At 36.5% G+C, this 25,094-nt stretch overlaps 1 protein-coding gene and 2 non-coding genes across 4 annotated transcripts in view; 2 read left to right on the forward strand and 1 right to left on the reverse strand.

Annotated features, from left to right (window-relative positions):
• The window catches only part of grb10a (growth factor receptor-bound protein 10a), a 53,565-nt gene extending 43,025 nt beyond the window's left edge, over positions 1–10,540 (forward strand). For both annotated transcript variants that reach the window (XM_065288623.2, XM_065288632.2), the window contains 9 exons: positions 170–307; positions 3,523–3,633; positions 3,860–3,958; positions 4,762–4,839; positions 5,439–5,555; positions 5,658–5,724; positions 5,845–5,932; positions 6,353–6,446; positions 6,658–10,540. In XM_065288623.2, coding sequence (XP_065144695.1) covers positions 170–307; positions 3,523–3,633; positions 3,860–3,958; positions 4,762–4,839; positions 5,439–5,555; positions 5,658–5,724; positions 5,845–5,932; positions 6,353–6,446; positions 6,658–6,804 — 939 coding nt within the window. In that variant the 3' untranslated portion in view covers positions 6,805–10,540. The remainder of the gene's footprint in view (positions 1–169; positions 308–3,522; positions 3,634–3,859; positions 3,959–4,761; positions 4,840–5,438; positions 5,556–5,657; positions 5,725–5,844; positions 5,933–6,352; positions 6,447–6,657) is intronic.
• A 180-nt stretch (positions 10,541–10,720) lies between these two features.
• trnap-agg (transfer RNA proline (anticodon AGG)) lies at positions 10,721–10,792 on the reverse strand. The gene has a single exon. It is a non-coding gene; the product is annotated as a tRNA-Pro (tRNA).
• Positions 10,793–24,690: 13,898 nt separating this feature from the next.
• trnap-ugg (transfer RNA proline (anticodon UGG)) lies at positions 24,691–24,762 on the forward strand. Its single transcript has one exon. It is a non-coding gene; the product is annotated as a tRNA-Pro (tRNA).
• The last annotated feature ends 332 nt before the right edge of the window (positions 24,763–25,094 follow it).

Here is a 25,094-nt window from a genome sequence, read left to right on the forward strand (position 1 = left end):
TAGGAAAGCCAAAAAACAAACAAAGTAAAAATCGGCTAATAAAATAAAAAGCCCACACTTTTTTTATTTTGTGCGCATGCTTGTGTCCTAGAGAAACTGCATTATTGAAGCATGTAAGGCCTCCAGGTTTGAAGAACTCATTTATCAAATGGTGCTGTGCTTTTCGCAGAATTTCTTGAATTCCAGCAGCTGTCCAGAGATCCAGGGTTTCCTTTATTTGAAAGAGACGGGACGCAAGTCTTGGAAAAAGCTTTACATGTTCTTGCGCCGTTCTGGTCTGTACTACTCAACCAAAGGAATGTCAAAGGCAAGCACTTTTTATAATTTAATATTATGATTTTCAGTCTTACTGCTTTAATTTTAATCCATGTCTTTTGGGAAAATCATGTTTTCACATTAACTTTAAACAGCTGTTATGCAGCTGTTATGCAAATAAGCAACAAAAAAATAGAAAATCTGTGAATCTACAGTAATTTATATCTGAAAATTAACAACATATTAGGATTTGTAACATTTTAAAACAAAACATTTTTGACTTAAAATAAAAAATGTTTTTAATAAAGTAATATCTTAGATCATTTAAATGTCCTACGGTACATTCACGCGGGGTGTCAGTAATACTTTTGATTTACTTTGAATGGCTGACATCATGCGTTGCCGGACTGAATTTTCGATCTGTCTTAAAAATGTATCAGCTTTTTAAACGCCAATGCAGGCTTTAGACAATCAGATCGCCTTACCCAAATGACCAACTGACATAACACCTTAATAATCATGACATGACACGTGTCATGAACATGAGGGAAATTTTATGCACGTTTATGACATCTTTCATTAATTGTCATTTGTCAAATAGTTTTATAACAGCATCATGAATTTTCTTCAGTTCAAAGTGTTTTTTTCACCTGGAGTTTCCTCCAGGTGTTAGAGAAATAAAATGAAATATCCAATAATAATAATACTAATTAAAATTGATTAAACTATTTTTAATTGCATTTGGAGACCGATTCACCTAAAATTAAACGAAACAGTACAATTTAAGTTAAGCCATGCAACGTTGGGTCCATATTGCTGCAAAAACAGTTAATTACACTCAATTAATTAATTAAATTAATTAAATATTTTCGTTTTTTCTTCTATGTCAGAAAATTTCAGAATCCTCTGTGTGAGGAAAAACAAGTTCTGTTAGTTGTCAGTTTTTTATGTATTGTTCACATACATAAAGTTAAATATGAAATAAAGTTAAATAATCGTTTGACGTGTCTGTTGCATTTTGTTACCGTATTTAAAATGATTTGACACAGTATTAACACTTATTGACATTTTAATGACAATTTTAATTTGTTTCAGTGTAATTGAGGTCAAGAAAAATATTCATGATACTGTTATAAACTATTTGACAGAGTATTAACACTTAAGTAAGGGATAATGTAGAGGCAGCCGGTAGTTATCGGGAAATAAGCCCCGACAGTGTGATCAGGACCCGACGCGAAGCGGAGGGTCTTGTATCACACTGAAGGGGCTTATTTCCCAATAACTACCAGCTCCCTATACATTATCCCGCTTATTACACCGCTACTTGCCACATAAGAAAAAAAACTGGACATGAAAATGAATTTGAAACATTTTATTAGTATATTTGTTTTAAATTAACATTTTTATCCTTCCGTGGAACTTTGCACAGATGCAAAATGATCGTATTACCTTATTAAAATCCTCTGCTTCATACTTGTCTGTCTCCATTTTTTTCTTTTTAACCAGTCTTTGAGAAGTTTTAATGCCCATCCTGTATTTTTTTGTGTGTTGGCTTCGTAGCTGTCATGCTCTATTTTGTCAAGTTCAGTCTCAGTAAACTCTCTGTGTCTTGTCATGTTCGTTCTTCTATCCACTGTTTAAATGTTTTGTTTTTTCCGTACATGTTAAAATTAATGTCAAAATGTTGTGGTTGTCCAGTGTTTGTCACAAGATGGCGCCAAACAGTAATCATTATTGGCGCGGAGCGATTTAAATCGTACAAGTAGTACCGGCGATGCGTTAATACTTTGGAGCGGTTATTATTTGAAAAGAACGAACCTGCAAATGTTTCAACTGACCAATCAGAATCAAGCATTCCAGAGAGCCGAGTAATAATGACATGTAAATGACAGTTTAATGTAATGTTAACCCATAAAGGTAGTTTCTTAAGTTTATGACAACTTATGACAAATTATGTTGTATTGGTTTATGTCAAGTTATCATAACAAAAACATCTTAAACAATGTCAACTTTGCATTAAAAATGACATAATTGAACAAATGACACTTAATGACAGTTGTCTTAAACGTGCATAAAACGTGTCATGTCAGTCTTATGAACACCCCTTCAAGTAAAGTGTTACCATAATGGGTATCAATTAATAATTTACCGATAATAATTTAGTTTTCTGTGTGGTTTTTTTTCTGTAATGCTTTAACTCTTTCACCGCCAGCATTTTTAAAAAAAGTTGCCAGCCAGCGCCAGCGTTTTTCATGATTTTCACAAAAGTTTAATGCCTTCCAGAAAATGTTCTTCTTTAAATATATAAACATACAATATACCAAATGAAAGAACAGACCCTCTGCTTTCAAAAAAAAAAAAACCTACCTTTAGTGGTTATTTTGCAATCAGCTTTTGAATATGGGTAGGTTTTTGCAAAAACACCATATTTTTAGCAAAAAGCAGAAATAATTCAATTTTTATGACGGACTTTTCATAGAGATCTTATTCAGAGCGATCTTTAAAACAGACACGGACATGCAGCCGCTTGCCATAGGGCAATACTTCCGGTTTTAAAAAGTTGCGGAAGGGCGCCACCTGGTGGATAATAGCGGTATTGCGGAAAGACGGAAAATCTCGTCATTGGCGGGGAAGCGTTTTCTCTTAATTGACGAGATATCTCGTCAATGGCGGGGAAAGAGTTAATGTAGTGCAGCATTGTAAAAAAGCTCTATTCACTTTTCAGAATAAAGGTACAAAAAGTTGTCACTGGGGGTGTACCTTTTTAAAAGGTATACTTTTGTATCTCAAAGGTACACATTGGTAAGAAGTACATATTGCCAAAATGGTACATATTAGGATCTTTTGAAAATTTACTGTGACAACGTTTGTACCTTTTTTCTGAGTGTTTAAATAAATGTGAATTAAATTAAATTAAATTTTTAGGTCACTAATCAAATTTTAGCAAATTTGTGACATGTTGACCATATTACCTCATTTGAACAAAAGGTCAGATTTTTGTGGTTCACATTCCCTTGATTCCTTTAAGAACACGAGCTGCTTTTTGCTGCATACTCATTCCAGCTCATGCTGTCAGTCAAGCAAAAGATGTTATTTTTTCTTATTTAAAGAGATGTGCGATTACTCTTACTTAGGCTAAAAAAATTGATTTTTTTGCAAAATATCTGAACCCCACTAAATTTAACTTAAAAAAAGACAATTTCACTCTCAACTCTAGGCTATTGAGTTGTTGTAATGTTTCGCTATACTTTTAATTGGGTTGTTTAGGAGCCGAGGCACCTGCAGCTTCTGTCCGACCTGGAGGAGAGCAACATTTTCACTGTGACAACCGGCAAAAAGATGCACAATGCGCCCACAGACTACCAGTTCTGCATTAAGGTGAGCTGGCGTCGTGATATCATACGGTACGCAATGTACCGGACTCGAATGACTTCAGTGATGTCAACCAGCTTTCTCAGGACTGATCTTCAAATTACCAAAACAACAAAAAATATATTCTCCCCATTATATACTACCTACCACTGCCTTGTCAGGTACAGTGCATGCTAGTCCTTATTAACTTGAGTGCCTTGATTTGACAGTAGATATCTTGCTTGATTGACAGCCCAGTAAGGGCAGGACAGAACTAAAGGAGCTAAAGATGCTGTGCGCCGAGGACGAACAGAGCCGTACGTGCTGGATGACAGCATTCAGACTGTTAAAGGTACAAACACACACACACACACACACACACACACACACACACACACACACACACACACACACACACACACACACACACACACACACACACACACACATATCAGGTTTATTCCCTATATAGCAGCTCTCAATGTTTGACATGAAAAACAGGCATAACCAGATTTTTTAACTAAACAATATCCACAAACTAACTCACACCAAATCAGATCTATAGTCTAGATAAGACACATTTTAAGTAAAGGAGTCATGTTTTAAATTAAAAATTGGGTGCAAATCGTTTACATAGCCAAATAATTTCGCATAATATAGTTACAAGTCGACAAACTTCACAAATCTGAACAGTGGCGGCTCATAACTGCTCATCCAGGGGGCGCAAATTCAAATATGTGTTTGTTGCGTCCATGTGCATCACGTGTTTTCTGCTGCACACGCGTCAAAACCATTTATGATAAAAGGGACGCACACGTTAACAAAATACACGCAAGACACTCCGTTAACAGTAAACTCTGATTATGCATGAGATTATGTGAGTATCTGGCAAACGCGAGCGTCTCTTTTATCATAAAACCTTTAGACGCGTTTGCAGCAGGGACTTATTTTGACAAGAGACGTGATCCAGGATCACTCAACGCGCAGAACACATATTTTGAAATTACGAACCACACATATGACGGGATACATGCATGTTGTGACGAATTTTACATCGAGCCCCCTTGAAAAAAGAAGTCACCGGCCGCCACCAAATCTAAACCACCTCCCCTTCTAATACTTTCGTCTGTTAACTCACGCTTGCACTTTTTCCAGTTTGGCATTCTGCTATATCAAAACTACAAGACACCACAGCAGAGGAAGTCAGCCATCTCCAACTTCTCTACACCTATGGTAAGAGATGCTCTCTTCTTATGAGATTATAAGATTATGGGATCAATTCCAAGAGTACACAGATACTGACAAAATGCATTGAAAGAATTGAAAGTGTTTTGGGTAAAAGTGTCCGCCAAATGCAAAAAAAGTCTAGCATCTAAAATGTGTTTTTGTATGCCAGTCAGTGCTGTTTCCGTGGTGTTAATGGTGGTTTACAATAAATATTCTGCCTACACCTTGTATTATATACACCCTTGCCTAAAGCATACACCTGTATATATTCATTTATAACTACTTGCATTGAGAACCAATGGTACAACTACAGGAGAAACCATGGTAATACTGAGGTCACTATAAGGAATAATAGAAGTTACATAAGAATTCATTTTAAAGGCATTTACTGCTGTAGTGGTTTAATCTGAGAGGTTTAATAATACTAATAAGCTATTTATAGGAGACATTGTGAATTTTTATAATGCATGTCTTTCTGTATATAAATGTAGAATTTGGGTGACCTTTGTTATAGTTAAATTGTGCTTTACATCGTTACTTTAGTTGTGTAAATCCTTTCTTTCCAATGAAAAGGACTGACACCCGGTGTGTGTTTTTTACTACAGCGGAGTGTCTCGGAGAATTCGCTGGTTGCAATGGATTTCTCAGGCAGAACGGGTCGTGTGATTGACAACCCTGTGGAGGCTCAGAGCGCCGCAATAGAGGAGGGACATACCTGGAGAGTGAGTACTGTCATACAGTATTTACATGTTTTGTAAATTGCTGGCAGTGGGTAAGGGTTTTGTACATCTCTTTTATTCATTTATAATAATTTCTCTCTGTAGAAGCGGGGTCCGAGAAAGAATGTGCTGGGGAGCCCAAGTCCTCTTTATCCCTCACCACTAAGTTCAGGTGAACATTGCATCTTTAACTGGAATCTTCATTAAAATAGTTGGTTTAGTATTCAAAAGTTTTAATAATGTATCACGATAGCAGTCAAATTATTTATATATTTTTACTTTATCTCTACAGTCATCCACAGGACACAGTTGTGGTTTCATGGCCGTATTATGAGGGAGGACTCTCACAAGATGATAATGCAGCAGGGCCAAGTAGATGGGTATGACACTTACCATGTTTTAGCATTTACCATTTACCTTAAAGGTGCAATGTGATACTTTTAGCAGCATCTAGTGGTTAGACTTTGAATTGCAACCAACGGCTTAGTCTACATTTCACCTCTGCTTTTCCAAATGCAAAGTGAAGCTAAGGACAAACATGTCATCGTCTGAGACAATGTTAACTATTATAGAAAAATGGCGGCACAAAATGGCGACTTTAATGTAAGGGGGCCGGCGGTGCATGTACAGTAGATATAAATGGCTGATTCTAAAGTAATAAAAACAATACAGTTTAATTTATGTATATTATATTGCATTTCTGTCAAGAGATCCTTCTGAAAGTCCCACATTGCACCTTTAAATGCTGCTTTAAAAAAATGGCAGTGAAAATAACCCGTTTTTTTTTTTTTGCTATGTAGGTTATTCCTATTGAGGGACAGCCAGAGCAACCCGAAAGCATTTGTTCTCACACTGTGCCATCATCAGAAGATTAAACACTTTCAGATTTTACCTGTGAGTCTTTATAGTAATACACACTAAATACTGTTATGAAATAATAGTATGTGTCTTGTTTAATGAAATATGATATGATAAACAAGTGTGTGCCATTTCTAAAACTAAGATAAGGTTCTAGTCATATTTTTCATAAAATAAGTTACATTAAAATTTTTTCCAATATTACTATGTTTCATCGTGTGAATGTTCCATCTTTATCCATCTTTAGATCGAAGAGGACGGGCAGATTTTCTTTAGTCTTGATGATGGCTCCACCAAGTTCACAGACCTGATCCACCTGGTAGAGTTCTACCAGCTCAACAGGGGCATCCTACCATGTAAACTGAAGCACCCCTGCACCATGGTGGCCTTATGACCCCCCTCCCTCCTCCTGATTTTTACACACTCATACAGCAGTGTATCGGAGAAACTGGATTTTGTTTTGTTTTATAATTTCCAGTTATTTTTTACAATAAGCTGATGCATATAAAAAGATTTTTTTTCCGCTCTGGAAAAGCATGGAAACATTTCGGGACACGATGAAGCATCCTGGACGACCCTGTGTCCTGTGGTTTTGATGAGGAGGTGGAGATGTCCAAGATTTCGCTCATCATGTAGGACCCGACAGAAGACCTTCCTCATGCTCTGCATAAACTAATGATCAGTCAGGACAGTTTTATCTTTATATGATGTGTCTGCAAAGACTTGCATTGCAAAAATTACTTGATGACGATTGATATGTATTACGTTATTTCCTACCTTGAATATTTTGCACTCTCGAGCTGAAAACAGGTGATCCGCTTCATCCTGAGCTAATAGCAACTGTTACCCACTTGCCTTCCTCCAGCGTTTCTCTTCTTTTTCTTAATTTTTTTGTAATCATCTACGCTCTTTCTGAGGAAATCCTATAATCGAATCCTGCAGTTGCGTAACTGAATTACAGACAGTTTGACTATTTGAGGTCTAACTCAAGCAAGCCTAAATGACAGCCGTAAAACATAACCGATCATGCATAGTTCATTTTGTTTATGTCAGCAGGGAGGAATTAGCCGCAAGGGGTAGCAAACTTGCACTTCGATGAATAATACTTGATTGCTATGCTTCACCAGCATAATAGATAGTTAAGCGTTGTCTTAAAGTTTTAAAACTTAAGCTCTGCTGACAAAATCTGTGGCATGTTGTTTATAACCACATAAAATGTACTTAATACAACTCGTACCACTGTTTTTAAGGAAGAACAAAAGTTTAAACTGTTTTACATTGGTAACCAACAGCATGCCACAGATTTTGTTTGTAGTGCAAATGTTGTGTAACAGAAAATAGGAATGGAGATTTTTGGGTACAGGGCTAAAAGACGAGTTCATTTTTATCTTTTGGAAATGAAGCAATAGGCACTATGTGATTCAGGTTGGCTGGATTAAGTCTATGGCCCGTTTGAGTCTGAATTGGCATTTTCGCATATAGTATTTTTGTATTGAAACTCGATTACACCTTAAAGGGATAGTTCACCCAAAAATGAAAATTTTGTCATCATTTAATCACCCTCATACCGAGCCCCTAAGGTGACATTGGAGTAAAAAAAATCAAAAGTTTAGTTTCAGTGTTCACGTGAAACTTTCACATGCTCACGTGAAACTTTTACGTGCTCACGCGAAACTTTCACGTGCTCATGCGAAAACCTTTTGGTGCAGAATTTTTTTTAAGTTTAGTTTTTCTTGTGCAAAACTAAACATGAAAGTTTCACGTGAGCACACAAAACTAAACTCGATAGTTTCACGTGTGCACGTGATAGTTTCACGTGTGCACGCGATAGTTTCACGTGCGCACACAAAACTAAATGTGAAAGTTTCACGTGAGCACACAAAACTAAATGCGATAATTTCACGTGAGCACGCGATAGTGTCACATGCGCACACAAAACTAAACATGAAAGTTTCACGTGAGCACACAAAACTACACTCGATAGTTTCACGTGCGCACGCGATAGTTTCACGTGCGCACACAAAACTAAACGTGAAAGTTTCACGTGAGCACACAAAACTAAAAGCGATAGTTTCACGTGAGCAAAAAAACTAAACTCGTTAGTTTCACGTGGGTACGCGATAGTTTCACGTGGGCAGCGCGATAGTTTCACGTTGGGCACACAAAACTAAACGCGATAGTTTCACGTGGGCACGCGGTAGTTTCACGAGTGGCTCCGTACCCTCAAGTTATTACAAACTTGTATAATTTCCATTCCCTAATTTCTACTGAACCGAAAGGAAAATATTTTCAAGCAATGTTTTTCATCGAGCAGTTTTGAAGCACCATTGACTTCCATACTAGAAAAAATACTATGGAAGGCAACGTGCCTACAAAATTGTTTCTTTACAAACATTGCTCAGCTAAAGAAGGGAATTTATACAGGTTTGTAAAAACTAGTGGTTGACTAAATGATGACAGAATTTTTATTTTTGGGTAAGCTATCCCTTCAACCCGTCCCTCTTTATGTAATGTAGCCCACCTGGTTCACAATTCAAGGGCCATTCTTTATCCTCCAGCTCCTTACTTTTTTTTAATTTACATAGTGTATAAGTGTAACCCGAAGCTTAATAACTGCCTTTCAAATCACTGTGCTGTTCTTGAGCCATGTTAAAATCTTTAAAGTGACAGGCCAGGACAGATCAAGCGTCTGTATGGACCAACACCTACGATCGCACGCTCTGACAAAGAGAGCGAGGAGTTGCAAAGTCACGTCTCGTGGGTGTGTCTGTAATCCTCTAGAGCCGAGTGACATAATGCGTGAGGAGATTAGCTCCCGTGACAAGATTTTTAGCAGGTATAGCTGGTATACGGTCACTTTGGTAGTTTGTCTACAGCAGCGCTGTTCTGTTCTCGCCGTCCGCCTTGTTACCCTTCCAACACTGGCCCAGCAAGACTAAGCTATGTCAACCTCTTGTGGTTTTTTATGCTAACTCTGACAGCCGACTGTTATACTGCTGAGCTAGAACCACACACGCCTGAAGGACGAGAGTGTGCATGATGCACACTATGATTGTGAAACACTTTATAGTACCACATAAGCACCTTTGTTTTTATTATCATGTAAAAGCCACGCCGTGTTTAACTTAAATGAACGCTTTAAGCATGTTTCTCATATCGGTGATGTGAGCTACTAGGCTCTGTCAATCAAGGCTTACATTGTGCCTTGCATTAAAGGGATGGTTCAACCAAAAATAATAAAAATCTGCTTTATATTAACTATACCACCTATTTTGTTACTATAACATTCATTTGATCATAGAGCCCAAAATGTATTTTAATTGTATGAAAGAAATGTTGAAAAATGAACAGAGTATTATTTTTTTTGTATGGACTATCCCTTAAAAATGTTAATTCACCATTTTTTTCTATTCATACACAAATCTGCTTTATTTTTTATGAACACTATGACGCTCCATGTATGTAGTGTCAGGGATTTTAAGATGTGGTCAATGGAAGCCTCAACATGGTGGATTTTATCACATTATGGTTTAGTTTATCTTTTGCTTATCAAATAAAGTTTAGTCAAAAATCCCGCATGCATGAATCTGACAAGGACACATGGACACAAAGTATGTTTTAACTGGAATACACACGGGCAGAGTCGGATTCGTTCTAGGTGTACGTTTGGGTGATGCTTAGTTTTGTTAACCTTTGCTGTTATGTGGATCTTCATTATGAAATGTCAAACGTGAGGAATATCAACTCACCTCTCTTTCCCTACTGTGGAGACGAGACTTCGGTTAGTCTTGCTTTACGTCAACTACTGTGGGATAACGTTGAGCTTTTCACGTGCATGTTTTGGCTCATGTGCAACGGTGTTTATTAAAAGTACAGAAAACAGCTCTCTAAGTATGTGAAGCCTGAGGAGAGGTAGTGAATCTAACACTGTATTAAACATCATCTATTACTATATAAATGTGGTGAGCTCCAAAAACAAAATGAAGATGTTATGCATAAATGGCAGATTATGCATATTCCCTCTCGACTTGTACCAGTGTGCATATTTTTAGCTTACATTGTGTTTTCATTTTTATGTCACAAATGTCTTTTTATAAAGAGTATATATTACAGTATTAAATTACAGATGTCTTCTGTTGTCTTCTTTTCCTGACAGCATTGATAAATAGATGTTTAGATTATTATATTTAAATTTTACATAACTACCTAATTTTAAGGAAAATCATTGTACTTTGTTTACAAAATTTAACTCAAACACTGATTTGTAAGTGTCTTGCCTGTGTGTGGTTACGTATGCAACAGGTAAAACTGGGCTCGTCCGGGATTTGAACCCGGGACCTCTCGCACCCTAAGCGAGAATCATACCCCTAGACCAACGAGCCTCGTGAAAAGGCAACGTACAGTATGAACTGCCACGTTATATGGAAAACTGCATCCGAGAAGTGGTTGAATGTCGGTTACTTGTATCGTTGTAGCTTTTGTGCTGTTTAGTGTCCAATGGCGCCATCTGGTGTCATCAACCGAATGACGAGGTGATTTGATGGCACTCGATAAAAACGCTCCACACACACAGGTTATCGTAAAACATATAGTCTAACTCAGCCATTCCCAAACTGTGGTCCGCGGACCACTAGTGGTCCGTGAGGGTACTGCAGGTGGTCCGTGAAAAGGCAAAATAAGAATATGTATATTTTAATATACAAACTCGTTCATATTTTGGGCGAAAGTGTACTGCTGCCAAATAAACGTTACTGTGAACTCATTCATTCTGGTGCCTGTGAATGGCACGCTCTCTCAGTTTAACGTCGTTCAATAGGGTGCCAGATTTGTATATTCTTCCAGGCGAAAACCCGACTAAAACACACTGTAAACAGGCCTTAATGTGTAGCGGAAAAAACACCCAATCTGGCAACACCGCCACCACTCGGTGTTCACCAGTCACGCTGCATGCGTCATCACAACAACACAGACGCTGGTGGAATTCCTGCCGTGCAACTCAAATAGTTTAACATTAAATAACATCATATTTGTCCTAAATCGTTAATGATTAACATAGGCTGCTTACGCATATTCCGCATCTTGAAATAGACTTTGACTAAGCTCACGCTATTTAAGGTGCACGTGTGGTGTGCAATACCTGCAAGTTGTCATACACGCAATGCCTCGCAGCGCTTCTCGACCGGGGTGCGACCCCCACCCAGCTAGCCTTTCAAGGTATGTGCAAGCAAATACAAAAATTAAAAGACAGTCAATGCTAATGTAAACCCTGGTTGGATAAGGATTTAAAGTTGGACATGAAGATGAAATCTGACGCATTTAGCTTCAGTGTTAAAACTGATCAAATAATTGCTGTCTGTGGTGGTTCTATATCGGCTATAATGGCAATCATTTAAAAATAATAATATGGGAAAAAATAACTATAAATTAGTTCATTTTTGGAACTGTGACCTAGTTTAACATTTTCAAATATGAACTATGAACTGAACTAGTACATTTTAAAATTTGTGAACTGTGAACTAAACTAGTTCATGTAGAAAGTGAACTTTCCCAACACTGAGAATATGTATATAAATAATTATGATAAGGTTAAGAAACCTGTTGTACTGATGTGATGACCAGTTATAGTTTTAGTGCTAGTAAGCCTATTTTGATGTGCAGATTAATTCAGGACTTTGTGTAGACATATTTTATATTAAGTATTATGAGGTGGTCCGCGAAAATTCTTGATTACAAATAGTGGTCCACACACACAAAAAGTTTGAAAACCCCTGGTCTAACTAAATAGTACATAATTACGCGCAGAAATAGTTCGTTTTCCATAAATTGTCAGGCTTTTACTGAATACAGGGGAGCAAACATTTAAATAAACGAAACCTGTCCACGTATACAGAAAACAAACCGACTTATAAAGCCGAAAGTATACTAGGGCCGTCCGCGTATGCGCGCCGTCCGCATGACGTAATTTTCGTCATCAAGAGGGTCCGCGGCCGGCCGCGCGGACCGTCCGCGTGCAGCCCAAAATTTGAGACCGCGCGGACAGTGCGCGTACAGTCCGCGTACAACAGCGCATGCGCGTGAAAATATTTAGACAGTGCACTCCACTATAAACAATTATACAAAGGAAATAGACAGCATTTGCACACACACTATCGTTTTTCTTCTTTAACTTTTACTTCTTCCAAGAACAGAAAGCTCTGGAGCATGTTTGTTTGATTCCTGTCCTTTGTTGTCTTGTTGTTTGTTCTAAACTGTGTTTGCAATGGTGGATGAGTTACTTTTCTTCTCCTATCCTAATGTTTTAATGTACTGTAAATGTTGCCAAATCAGTGCTGCCCTGACAGCCTGTTAGACTAATAATTTGAATAAGAAATCATTTGTATTGCGTATAGTGTCGAACGCGGCCATCCGCGTGTAGCCGCGGGGAGTATACTCGAAATGCTGCGCGGACGCGTGCGCGCGCGAGCCGGACGCGGACGCGGAAAAAAAGTATACCGCGGCCTTTATCATGCGCTGTTTTATAGTGGTGGATTAAATATAAATCCCGTCAGAGGCGTCATGCCCATTGAGCCAAATTGATTTTGCATGCATTTATGCAACCTCAAAATCAAAGAAGCGTCTATTAATCTGTTACTTTCTTTTAATCTGTTTAATAAGCACAATATTATGAATTCTGTGCTGCATCCTTGTCACTTTTCTGAGATTTTGTTTTGATAGTGTTTTGATCGTGTACATTATTCTGCCGGCAGGCGCTGCAGACAGCGCAGTCGCTGACGTCATTACCTACTGTTGCTGCTGCATTTGGCTATCGGAGGAATTAAAACGTGTAAGAAACGGTCACAACATTTCCAAACCCCAGTAGGGTAATGTGCAGTTAACCTCCTCTGTGTAGAAACTGCATGGTTTAAAATGTGACCGTCTCGACACGTTCACATATGAGGTAAAATTTAATGCAAAAATCCGTTCCTCTAATAATTTTATCTAAACATATTTTTTTTCCAAATCATTATTGAACAATAAATCATCATATGGCTATAGCTTATGCAATTTTCGTTGTTTATATACTTTATGGATTTAAAATAACATTAATTTCTGGTGCAAAATGCATTAATGACAAAACCTCATTAGTCATTAAAAAAAACTATAAACAAAACATGCCGTTTCAGATGTAAATATGATGCCAATATGTCATTTTTCCGAATGAATAATATTTGATATAAAAGTTAGTCAACACTTTATTTTGGAGGTTTTTGGATGAAGGCAGGGGCGCTCAGATTGTTAGAAATGTAGGTGCCATGGAAAAGACTGAAAGCTCTATAATATATTTTGCATGCACAAATTTCTGTGAGCTGTGCACGTTGTGCCCCTTAAAAAATTGGTGATGCCCCTGAATCCCGTTAAAGTCGATTGGATTACGTTTACCAAAATAGTGTACGCATTAAGCCTACCGAGATTCTGCAGATTCTATACTTTTTCACATCTCTTCATATTCATCAGCGAATTGCTTTCGTTTTCGTGGCCTTATGTGAAATTTTGTCAACAGGTGGCGTACTATGACTGAAAATACAGTGAATTAATGTGAAAGGTCAGAGTTATGGAGTGAACTGCGTTGGCTCGTTCGTCTAGGGTGCGAGCTGGTCCCAGGTTCAAATCGCGGACGAGCACAACTTTTAAATCTAAACAGCATTCTGAAGCAAGCAGGACAGTTTAACAGGAGAACAACAAAACTCCTCAAAACATTTTTGGTGTGGTTCATATTCATTTAGAAATTACACGTGTTTATTTCTGTGATGTTCATATATGAACACACATGAAGAACATTTTTTATATGGAATAGAGACATCAGACCCACAAGATTGACAACCCCAACAGGATCTTAAAAAAAAATGTAATCAGCAATTATGGATTTGCTTCATAACAATCTTCTGTAAGTAGGCCTACATGTTGTGGTTTTAACTCCGTATTTAAACTTACACCGTAACAAGGACACCTTAAAATGAAGCGCAACTATCAACATGTGGTTGTTAGTTCTGGGTTCTGCCAGATTAGTTAAAGTGTCACATGTATGTAAAATAGTCTGCTGATGTTTTGAGGAAGAACATTTACATTAAAAAAAAAACACTTTGCATTCGATCTTTATGCTTCAGTGGCCTGAAAGTGTTTATATACCCGTGTTTAAGATTTTATGACTGACAGATTTTATCTAAAACAAAACATGACTTTAATATCAATTGTTGTTTGGATACTAACAGCCTGCACCTGGGGTAAGTTTATAACAATATACACATTTCATGTTAAAACATAAAAATACTTTTATATAGATTTTAGCAGATCTAATAGTAACATATCTCAGAACTTTTCAGATTTTGTGACAGCTTTAAATGTTCACAATGATATGAATGATTTTGTATTTTCTGTTCTGTCTTTCAGTTACTATGGGGCAGATTTTGACTCAGTCTGAAGCTCAAACAGTGCAGCCTGGTGAAACTGTCACTATTCAGTGTAATCATAAACCAGCAGTATATTGTGTTAAAACAAATACCACTCAGTATTGTATGTCATGGTTTCATCAGATTCCTGGAGAAGTTCCTAAACTCCTGATCTCTTCCACATCAGACAGAGCTTCAGGTGTTTCTGATAGATTCAGTGGCAGTGAGGATGGACAACACATTGATTTTACTCTGACCATCAGTAAAGTTCAGCCTGAAGATTCAGGAGTTTATTACTGTCAGAGTGCACATATTAGAAACAAAGGCAGTACAAACTATGACTGGGTGTTTACACAGTGTTAGAGCATAATACAAAAACCCCATTTGAATAGACTGCACTGCAATACCACAGCAAATGTTACATAATTATAATTATTGTTACATAATTTTAAATATTAAACAAAAGACTGTAACCAGGGGGGGGGGCATTTAGGGCTATATATGTATATTAAAAATATACCCCCCCCCCAAATTGGATCACCTTGGTAAAACCTAAATTTTTTTAAGTGAACATTTTAATTTAAAAGAAAAACATTCTTGTGTTCTTAGTAATTTTATTTACAGAGTATAAATAGCTTTTTTAAGTAAATATATAATTGGATAATCTCAAATGGTCATTCTTATGTGTTATTCAACTAAATTGCTATATACAATAACATTTGTATGTAGTAATTTACAGAATTACAGTAATGAAAAAAGGTAGAAACTACTGTTATTCACTAACAAGTCTAAAACAAGATTCCTGCTTAGCCTTTCAGCTGAAATTGCAATCAGCAGTGTTTAAAAGGCACAAGGCTGCAATCAATTCTGTTTTGAATGTGTGGTTCACAGTTTTGACAGCAGTGTGTTAGCATTTGAACAAAGTGCTGTAAATCCACAGTGTTGTGCAGGACAGGTTGTGGTTAAAGTCATGGGATAAGTGTGTAGAAAACTGTGTTCAAGCAATGAAAAACTAACTAGAGTTTGGTCTACATGAACTGCTGCTGTGCAGACTGTAGTTAGAGTTTTGCACATGTGACTCCAGTTGTGCCCATTGTTTAGCAATCGAAAAAACTGTAAGAGGGAACAGTTGTGCAAATGTCTTGTACTGCTATTTGTCACCATTGAACTTTTTGTTTTAGCAAAAGGTATAATGATCATATTTAATAATTTCTCAGTCTCTTTATTTTAATACAATCAGAAACAGGAAATTTGTATGCAGTATTAAAAAACAGAATAAAATGATAAGCTAAATCTTAAACACCAAAGGAAATGTAATATCGTGATTTGGAAGATTTTTTAATTTATAGCAACTCCTCACTAGTTTAGAAAGTTGATTTATGTTAATTAAGTGTAAAAATTTTAGTGCAACAACAAATTTTACAGTGTATGTGCACAACGGAACAGTTTATATGTAAAAAAGCAATAACAGGTAAGAGCAATAAACAAAATATAAAACAGGCATAGTTAATGATTCACAAAGCTTTTATTTTTTAAATGGACACTTTAATACAAATAGATTAAACTGTAAATGTCAAATCTACTAAAATAGACGCAATAAGAAAGATACACATTTCATTCATAAATGAAAGAGCAAAGCAGCATCTAATTTTGTCACATTTGATCTCTGTGTCTGTGGGCATAGGTATAAATGTTTATAAATTTGTGTGTGTGTGTGTGTGTGAGAGAGCGAGAGAGTGAGTGAGTTTGCGTGCGTCTCATTCTATCTCATTCTATATCACATTGTTGTATGTTAATGGTCTTGGTCACTGGATTCTGTGAGCTCTTAGTGGCCTCACAGCTGATGGTATATGCTGATCTCCATTCACTCGCAGTGAGACTCAGACTGCTGCTCCAGCTGTACAGTCCATCTTTCTGCAGAACACTGGGATTCAGATTCACACCAGAGCTCCTGCTGCTACAATCAACCTTCCAGTTCAGCTTCCAGTCAGAGGGATAACCCTTACTGCCAACACACATGACTGTAGCTTTACCCTGTTTCAACTCATCTTTGGATGGAGGCAGGACTGTTAGAGTAGGAGGACGATTACCTAGAGAGAGAGAGAGAGAGAGAGAGAGAGAGAGACAGACAGAGAGATGGAAACTATAAAGTTTCTGTTCTCTTAAAGTCATAAACGGCTTCATCACACATTCTGTGTTTCACTTCCTTTGATTTCAGCTTAATTAATCAAGCAGATCTGAATGCAATGTTCACAAAGTTTTTTAATACACATTGGCTTTAAAATAAATAAATTTGTGTTCGTTGACATAATGCATTTATTACGTTTGTACATTTATTAAGCTTGATTAACAGCATTACTATATGTTAATATAACGATAGCTGCAGTTTAGTAAATTATTATGATAATAATATATTATCGTAGTGTGATCATAGTGTGAAACTTTCTGTTCCATGAATGTATACTCATTTAATGTATATTTTATTCTATATAACAAAACGTGTATATGTGTATATTTACACTGTATTTTTATTTTTAAAATATTTTTTAGCTTGAACTATTTGCAAGTAATTAAATTTTTATAAGTTATTTTCTTTTCGTGCATCTCATGTAGTTCATTACAAAAATAAACAATCATATTAAATCACTATTTAACAAACTATAAACCAGTTAGAGTAGAAATTATCAAAAGTCATACAAGTAGAAATTTTTGTATTATATACTCAAATTTTAAGTACACTACGCAACAATGAAAATAAAATACTACACTGTAATTTTTTTTTTTTGCTGCCCTCATGTTTTTATTTAATCAACTCAGATTTACAACTCATTTCAACTTACTATTATTTATCTTTACAAGAGATTAGTTGCTACAACTTATAAATTAAATTATGTTGACATATTTCAACCATATTTTATAAGTTATAATAACTTAATATACAACAACTCAAATTAATAGTCGATTAAAAAACAATTTAATACACACTCTAAAAAAGGCCACGTTTTTGTCAAATCAACATACATTTCTATGCTACTTTAACTTAAAAAATGAAATAAAAAAACTTCAACTATAGTTTTATTAGTTATGTCAACTATTCACAGGTAAAAACTTAAAAGGAGTAAAATTGACCTGCACAACTAAGTTATTTTAACTTCATGCTGCATTTTGTTTTACAGTACAGCAAAATGTTTTTTTTTTTAGTGTAGAGTATGTTCTTTTCATTATTGTTGTTTTCTTGTTCTGTTATTTTATTATCTTATGTTAATAATAAAGAGAGATTTACTTACTTCCGACTGAGAGTCTTGTTCCTCCACCAAAAGTGTACCACAGTGATACAAACCCATTCAGCCGCTGTACAAAAACCTCCTGCACACTAACACGGTAACACTATGACTACACCATTTGCATTTATCACCTTTAGCATGCATGTTGGTATTTTCAATAGATATCATATTTGTAATAAAGATACTATTTTGTGATATAGGCCTATTGCATTTCTTTATGAGACCAAAATCCACCCCTAATTACTGGCATGTGAATAGACCGAATTGACACATTAGCTCATTTTAAAGTTGTAACATTTTAAATAAAATAATGTCAAATAAAATGTTTTTTTTTATAGTGAAGTATGATATATGAACCTTTTTGGTCAGATTTCTTAGTAACTGCACTTCTTCATAATCTCAAATGGTACTGTTTGATATGCAGTATTGTTGTATAATACATATCTTAAATATAAGTGTACTTTATGGTCTCAGACACTTATTTAATGATCTGTTTAATTAAGTAAAATTTGTTATGAATATGTTAAAAGACACTTTACATTGACTGTTTGATATGACAACAAACTTTAAAGTTACAACTATGATTTCTTTCATCATTTGGAGATTGAGATTATGCGAGTATCTGGCAAACACGAGCGTCTCTTTTATCATAAACCTTTTAGATGCGTCTGCAGCAGGCACTTATTTTGACAAGACACATGATGCCCATAGGTTCACTCGACGTACCGAACACATTTTTTGACAACTTTGCATCGTGCGCCCACGAAAAAAGAAGTCACCGACCACCACTGTCCAAGAGTTTACTATTGTATATAATCAGTGGTGTAGTGGTGTCTGGAGAAGTGGGTATACTCTTAATTTATGCCCCAGTAGAAGTTGGTATACTCTTAATGTATGCCCCCAGTAGAAGTGGCATACCCCCTTCCATCAAATAAAGAGGTGGGTATACTCCGTATACCTGCGTATACCCTGCACTACACCACTGTATATAATATGTAACATAGCAGACTGGGTGAACATAGTCGAGTTTAAAAGCATCATACTAAAACCTCCCTTGACAAAACTGCACAAGTACAGCTTTGACCCACTTCAAATTCTGGTGCTTTAAGAGGTGGTTTCTAGGACAGGGCTTGTCCTAATCCAAGACTAAAATGAATGTTTGAGCTGCCTTAATTTAAAAACATCTTGCATTGACGTGTCTTAAGATCAGTGCTGTTGTTTTGTCTCAAGATGCACACCTGTAAGGTTTTTGTAAGGTTGGCTTGTTAAAACGACCTAAATGTCCTAACAAAACTAAGGCCTAGTCCTGGATTAATCCAAACCTTCTCTGGGAACCCTGCCGTAAGGGCAGTTTCCTGGACAGAGATTAGACTAGTCTTAGACTTAAATAAATGTAAGAGCTGTCCAAATTGCAAACAACTATCCCTGACATATCTTAAAATACATCAGTGCCCTTTGTTCTCGTGATCACGATTCACAACTTAATTTCTCGTGATTTTGACATAACAATAGTTGTATTCTTGTGATGTGATTAAAGCTTACGTGTACTCGATAGAATGTGTTGTTTGTAAACAGCAAAAACATATTTTGCTAAATTAGAATGGATGAACAAATGAGATTTTACCCCTAAACGTAGTAAACTTAAGTTTATTAAGCAATATTGGGGCGGTTTCCCGGACAGGGATTAGACTAGACCTAGAATAAAATAAATGTAAGAGCTGTCCAAACTGAAAACAACCTGAACTGACATGTCCTAAAATACCTCAAAATGCACACAAGTAATGTTTTTAGTAAGGCATGTTTGTTAAAACTAGTTATATTTCCTAATTAAACTGAGGCCTATACTGGTTTAAGCTAATCCCTGTCTGAGAAACCACCCCATTAAGTCTTAAAAATGATTTTCTTGTTTTCAGGAAGAACATTTACATTGTGCAGGCACTTTGCATTGCAAATTAATGCTTCGGTGTCATGAAAGTGTTTATAGATCTGTGAGTTTTGAGAAATTATGATTAACAGATTTTATCCATAAGCAAACATGACTTTAACATCCATTGTTGCTTGGATACTCACAACCTGCATCTGGGGTAAGTATATTACAATTAATGGTACTAACGGTAGACTTATGTGTCATTAATATTTCATTTATAAACATATGTGTTTATACTGTATGTGCACACCTCTGATCTGAGCACTTCAGTATAAAGATAAAACTGTAACATTTTACCTTAAAAACGACTTTATTTGGAACTGTGACAGCTTTTAACGTGCCCAATAGTAGGAAATGAATGATTTAGTATTTTTGTGTCTGTCTTTCAGTACTGTTGGACAGATTTTGACTCAATCTGAAGATCAAACAGTGCAGCCTGGTCAATCTGTCACTATTCAGTGTAAACATACACCATCAATAAACTGTATTAAGGAAACAGGTTCCACTCAGTATTGTATGTCCTGGTACCATCAGATTCCTGGAGAAGTTCCTAAACTCCTGATCTATCTCACATCAGACAGAGCTTCAGGTGTTTCTGAAAGATTCAGTGGCAGTGAGGATGGAAATCACATTGATTTTACTCTGACCATCAGTAAAGTTCAGCCTGAAGATTCAGGAGTTTATTACTGTCAGAGTCGACATAGCAAGGGAAACAACACATGGGTGTTCACACAGTGTAGAAGCGTCATACAAAAACCCCCTTTGATTGCAAATGTTACAGAATTATAATGAACAGTGAACATGGTCCATAAATATTTGGACAGAGGCATATTTTGTGTTATTTTAGCTGTTTACGAAAATGTATTCCAGTTACAGTCATATTATGAATATTGGCTTAAAGTGCACAGTCTCAGCTTTACTTATTACAGTATTCACATCCAAATTGTCTGAAGGATTTAGGAATTACAGCTGTTTAATATGTAGCTCCCTCTTTCAAAAGTCATGGTACAGTTGACTTTAGAACTGTTTTACGGACAGGTATTGTCTATTTGTTAAATAATTTCCCCATGAATGATGGATTTTAAAGGTCTAGAGTTAATTTTAAGTGTGGCCAGGGCCGGAGTGGGACTTATTTTTAGCCCTGGAGTTTCATGCCTTAGACTGGCCCACTTTAGTTCCCGACTGACTATATTAAAATAATATAATTAAATCCTCATAAGTCTGCAATACTGTAACCTGCAGCTTTGAAAATTCATTGTATTTTTCAAATATGTCATTTCCAATTTAGTGCAAATAAAGTCGCCTAAACAATTATGATTTTTGCCATAATCGTGCAGCCCTAACGTATTTTAATATTATTCAATGAAACTTATTCAAAAACTACTAAAAGGGAACAAATATGTTTGTGTTTTCCCCTATATTAAAATGACTATATTAAAAGAATATAATTAAATCCTTTTCAAAATATATAATTTACAGAATTATAACGAACACACAGTTTCCTTTAGCCGGGGTTCCTGTGTGCTGAAGTTCACTCCACACACGTCTACAGTGCATATGACCTACACGGCCACTGGAGCTGAACGCAGTCAGTCTAGTCAATGCTGTGTTTATACCTGCCATGAACTATCCCTTAAAAATGTTAATTCACCAATTTTGTCTATTCAATCTTCTTTATTTTTATGAACACTATGACACTCAGTGTATGTAGTGTCAGGGATTCTAAGATGTGGTCAATGGAAGCCTCAACATGGTTGATTTTATCACATTATGGTTTAGTTTATCTTTTGATTATCAAATAAAATTTTGTCACAATTCCCGCATGCATGAATTTGACAAGGACACCTGGACACAAAGTATGTTACACATGGAGTACACATGGGCAGAGTCAGATTTGTTCTGTGCTTCATTTCAAATCTTCATTATGAAATGTCAAACATGTGAAGAATATCAACTTGCCTCTCTCTCCCTACTGTGGAGACGAGACTTCGGTTAGTCTTGCTTTACGTCAACTACTGTGGGATAACGTTGAGCTTTTCACGTGCATGTTTTGGCTCATGTGCAACGGTGTTTATTAAAAGTACAGAAAACAGCTCTCTAAGTATGTGAAGCCTGAGGAGAGGTAGTGAATCTAACACTGTATTAAACATCATCTATTACTATATAAATGTGGTGAGCTCCAAAAACAAAATGAAGATGTTATGCATAAATGGCAGATTATGCATATTCCCTCTCGACTTGTACCAGTGTGCATATTTTTAGCTTACATTGTGTTTTCATTTTTATGTCACAAATGTCTTTTTACAAAGAGTATATATTACAGTATGAAATTACAGATGTGTTTTAGTCACCTTTTAAGATGGCCAAGCTGGACTTAGCTGGCTTGAAGACCAGCTTTGCCAGGCAGGGAGGACCATCTTAAACTAGCTACTGCCACCTTGAACCAGCTACCTGCTTATAGATGATTTTTTTTTTGTAGAGGCACATCAGACTAAACACTTAAATTGAAATTATGGTGAATGATTTTTTACTATCATCACTTTAGTAGCATACTGTAATTTAGAAGTACTTATTATATACAGGTAATATTAAGTAAATCATTATAAGCTACTTTGTTCGCAAAATATAGGCTACTTGTACATTCATTTGTAGAGTAGGTTGGTTTTGGCCGTGTGGTTATCTGTGCAACAGGTAAAATTGGGCTCGTCCGGGATTTGAACCCGGGACCTCTCGCACCCTAAGCGAGAATCAGAGATGGGGACTCGAGTTTGAGACTTAAGTCGCACACACAGTGACTTCAGACTCGACTTGAGACTCGACCCTCAAAGACTTCAGACTCGACTCGGACTCGAGCCGCGCGACTCGTGAACAATGTTTATTTTTAGGAAACGTCTGATGAGCTTGCTCGTTACCTACAACTTGCCCACGACGTAACACGTGACGTATCTGCTCCGCGCGCGCAGCCGCATGTCGACTGCACCGGCTGCTGCTGTGCCATTCATCTGAAGCTTTGGGTAGTGCTGTGACAGATCCACGGTTCGGCTCGCATGCGAATCGCGGATTAATATGCAATTTAAATAGGGTAAGTTTATCATTCACGTGTTTCTAAGGCTTGCAATTGTTTAAATGGTTAAACAATTTAACCGCAAAAGGCGCTCAAGTGAGCAGATTTCTGTACGCACATGCGTTTAAATGTGTCCGGTCCAGCTCCAGTCAGGTCCAGAGTTGCGCTACTTTGTGTCATACTGTAGTGTAGTCCATTAACATACATTGTCTGAATAGAGCAATGAAAAACAACGTAAAGTTTTTATGTGAAGCGACTGCTGCATCTTCTTCCTGAAGCACTGTTTGGAATTCGCACTCTGCCTGTGTTTGAGCACGCGTTTAAGTGCCCTCAGTAGTGCACATACAGAGAGAAGTGTTTCAAAAGTTAAGCCAACATAAAATCTTTCTTTTCTTGACAGGGCACATACACACAAAATGATCTCACCGTATTATTTTTCTAATAAAAACATTTTTGTTTATGTCTTAAGAAATCAGTCAGAAACCAGTCTGGGCTTATTTGTTCTTAATAAAGAGACAGTAACCTCAATTAACCTACTTAAGTCTGTGTCATTTATGTTAATCAAACAACCCAAGACAAACAGAAAATCCCTTCTATTGCTCAAAAATAATAATAATAATATTTCATTTGTACAATAAAGACAGTGTTATTATCCATTTAATTTAATTTCTGTACCTAATGCTAATTTAAGACCTTACTTAATGTGCAACTTTGTTCTTTTTTATAAATGTTTATAATTTCTTTATTTGTTATTAGAGTTTTACTTGTTACAACGAGACTTGAGACTTGACTTGGACTCGAGCCCAGAGACTTCAGACTTGACTTGGATTCAAGCTCAAAGACTTCAGACTTGACTTGGACTCGAGCTCAAAGACTTCAGACTTGACTCGGACTCGAGCTCAGAGACTTGTGAGCATCTCTGGCGAGAATCATACCCCTAGACCAACGAGCCTTGTAAAGAATCCTTACAACAGTGTATGAAATGCCACGTTGCATGGAAGTACTGCATCCGAAAAGTTGTTGAATGTGGGATACTTGGACCGCTAGTTTGCAGCTTTGGTGTTGTTTAGTGTCCAATAGCGCCATCTGGTGTCATTATCCTGTAGATGTGAGTTTTTTGTTGTTGTCGTAAAACATTAAAGTTAATCAATAGATCACAGAAGAACGTAATTATATAAACACCAACAGTAAGTCATGTTAATAAACACTGATTTCTTTTCAGCAATTATTTCCCATAATTGACAGGCTGTGACTGGAATATAGCAATGGATGCAAAATGCAAATATTTGTCCACGTGTACAGGAACCAAACCAACCTCTCAGAATCAACCGACTCAGCCAATATAAAAAACATCAAGGTTGTATTTCCACAAAATGTTCTCTTTGCTCAAACCAACGTGATGTACACACTTGCAGTAATCAATACAGTTCACTGAAACTATTTATTTATCTGCGAATTTCATTCGTTTAAAACTAATATTATGAAAATCTGTCACGCCACTAGGTAGCGTACTAATGACACATTCCAAAACCAAATTGACAAGAGCTACAAAGGTCAATGTTAAGGTGTGTAATGTATCGGCTCGTTGGTCTAGGGGTATGATTCTCGCTTTGGGTGCGAGAGGTCCCGGGTTCAAATCCCGGACGAGCCCAACTTTTCCAGTGTTTTGAAACTACGGAACATACTACTCAAAAACAAAACCTTGTCCGTCTTCCTCATGTAAAACACACATTTGATTATGTGTTCCTGTCTGTGAAATCCAGGTTGAAGTCTTATAATCTAATAATGAGATTAGGAGCATCAACGTTTGATTGATTTCACTCACTGATTCCAATTTTGGCATGACCTTATTAAGGTTATATTTTACCAGAATGTTCTTTACATTAGCCTATCTGCTACAATGCTTTTATGTAGAAAACAGTAAATCACAAAAACTAAACAATAAACTGTTTAGATGTCTTCGACCTTTATCAGGCCAAGGAC

This window comes from Paramisgurnus dabryanus, chromosome 19 (assembly GCF_030506205.2).
Source record: "Paramisgurnus dabryanus chromosome 19, PD_genome_1.1, whole genome shotgun sequence".
Classification (NCBI taxonomy): domain Eukaryota; kingdom Metazoa; phylum Chordata; class Actinopteri; order Cypriniformes; family Cobitidae; genus Paramisgurnus; species Paramisgurnus dabryanus.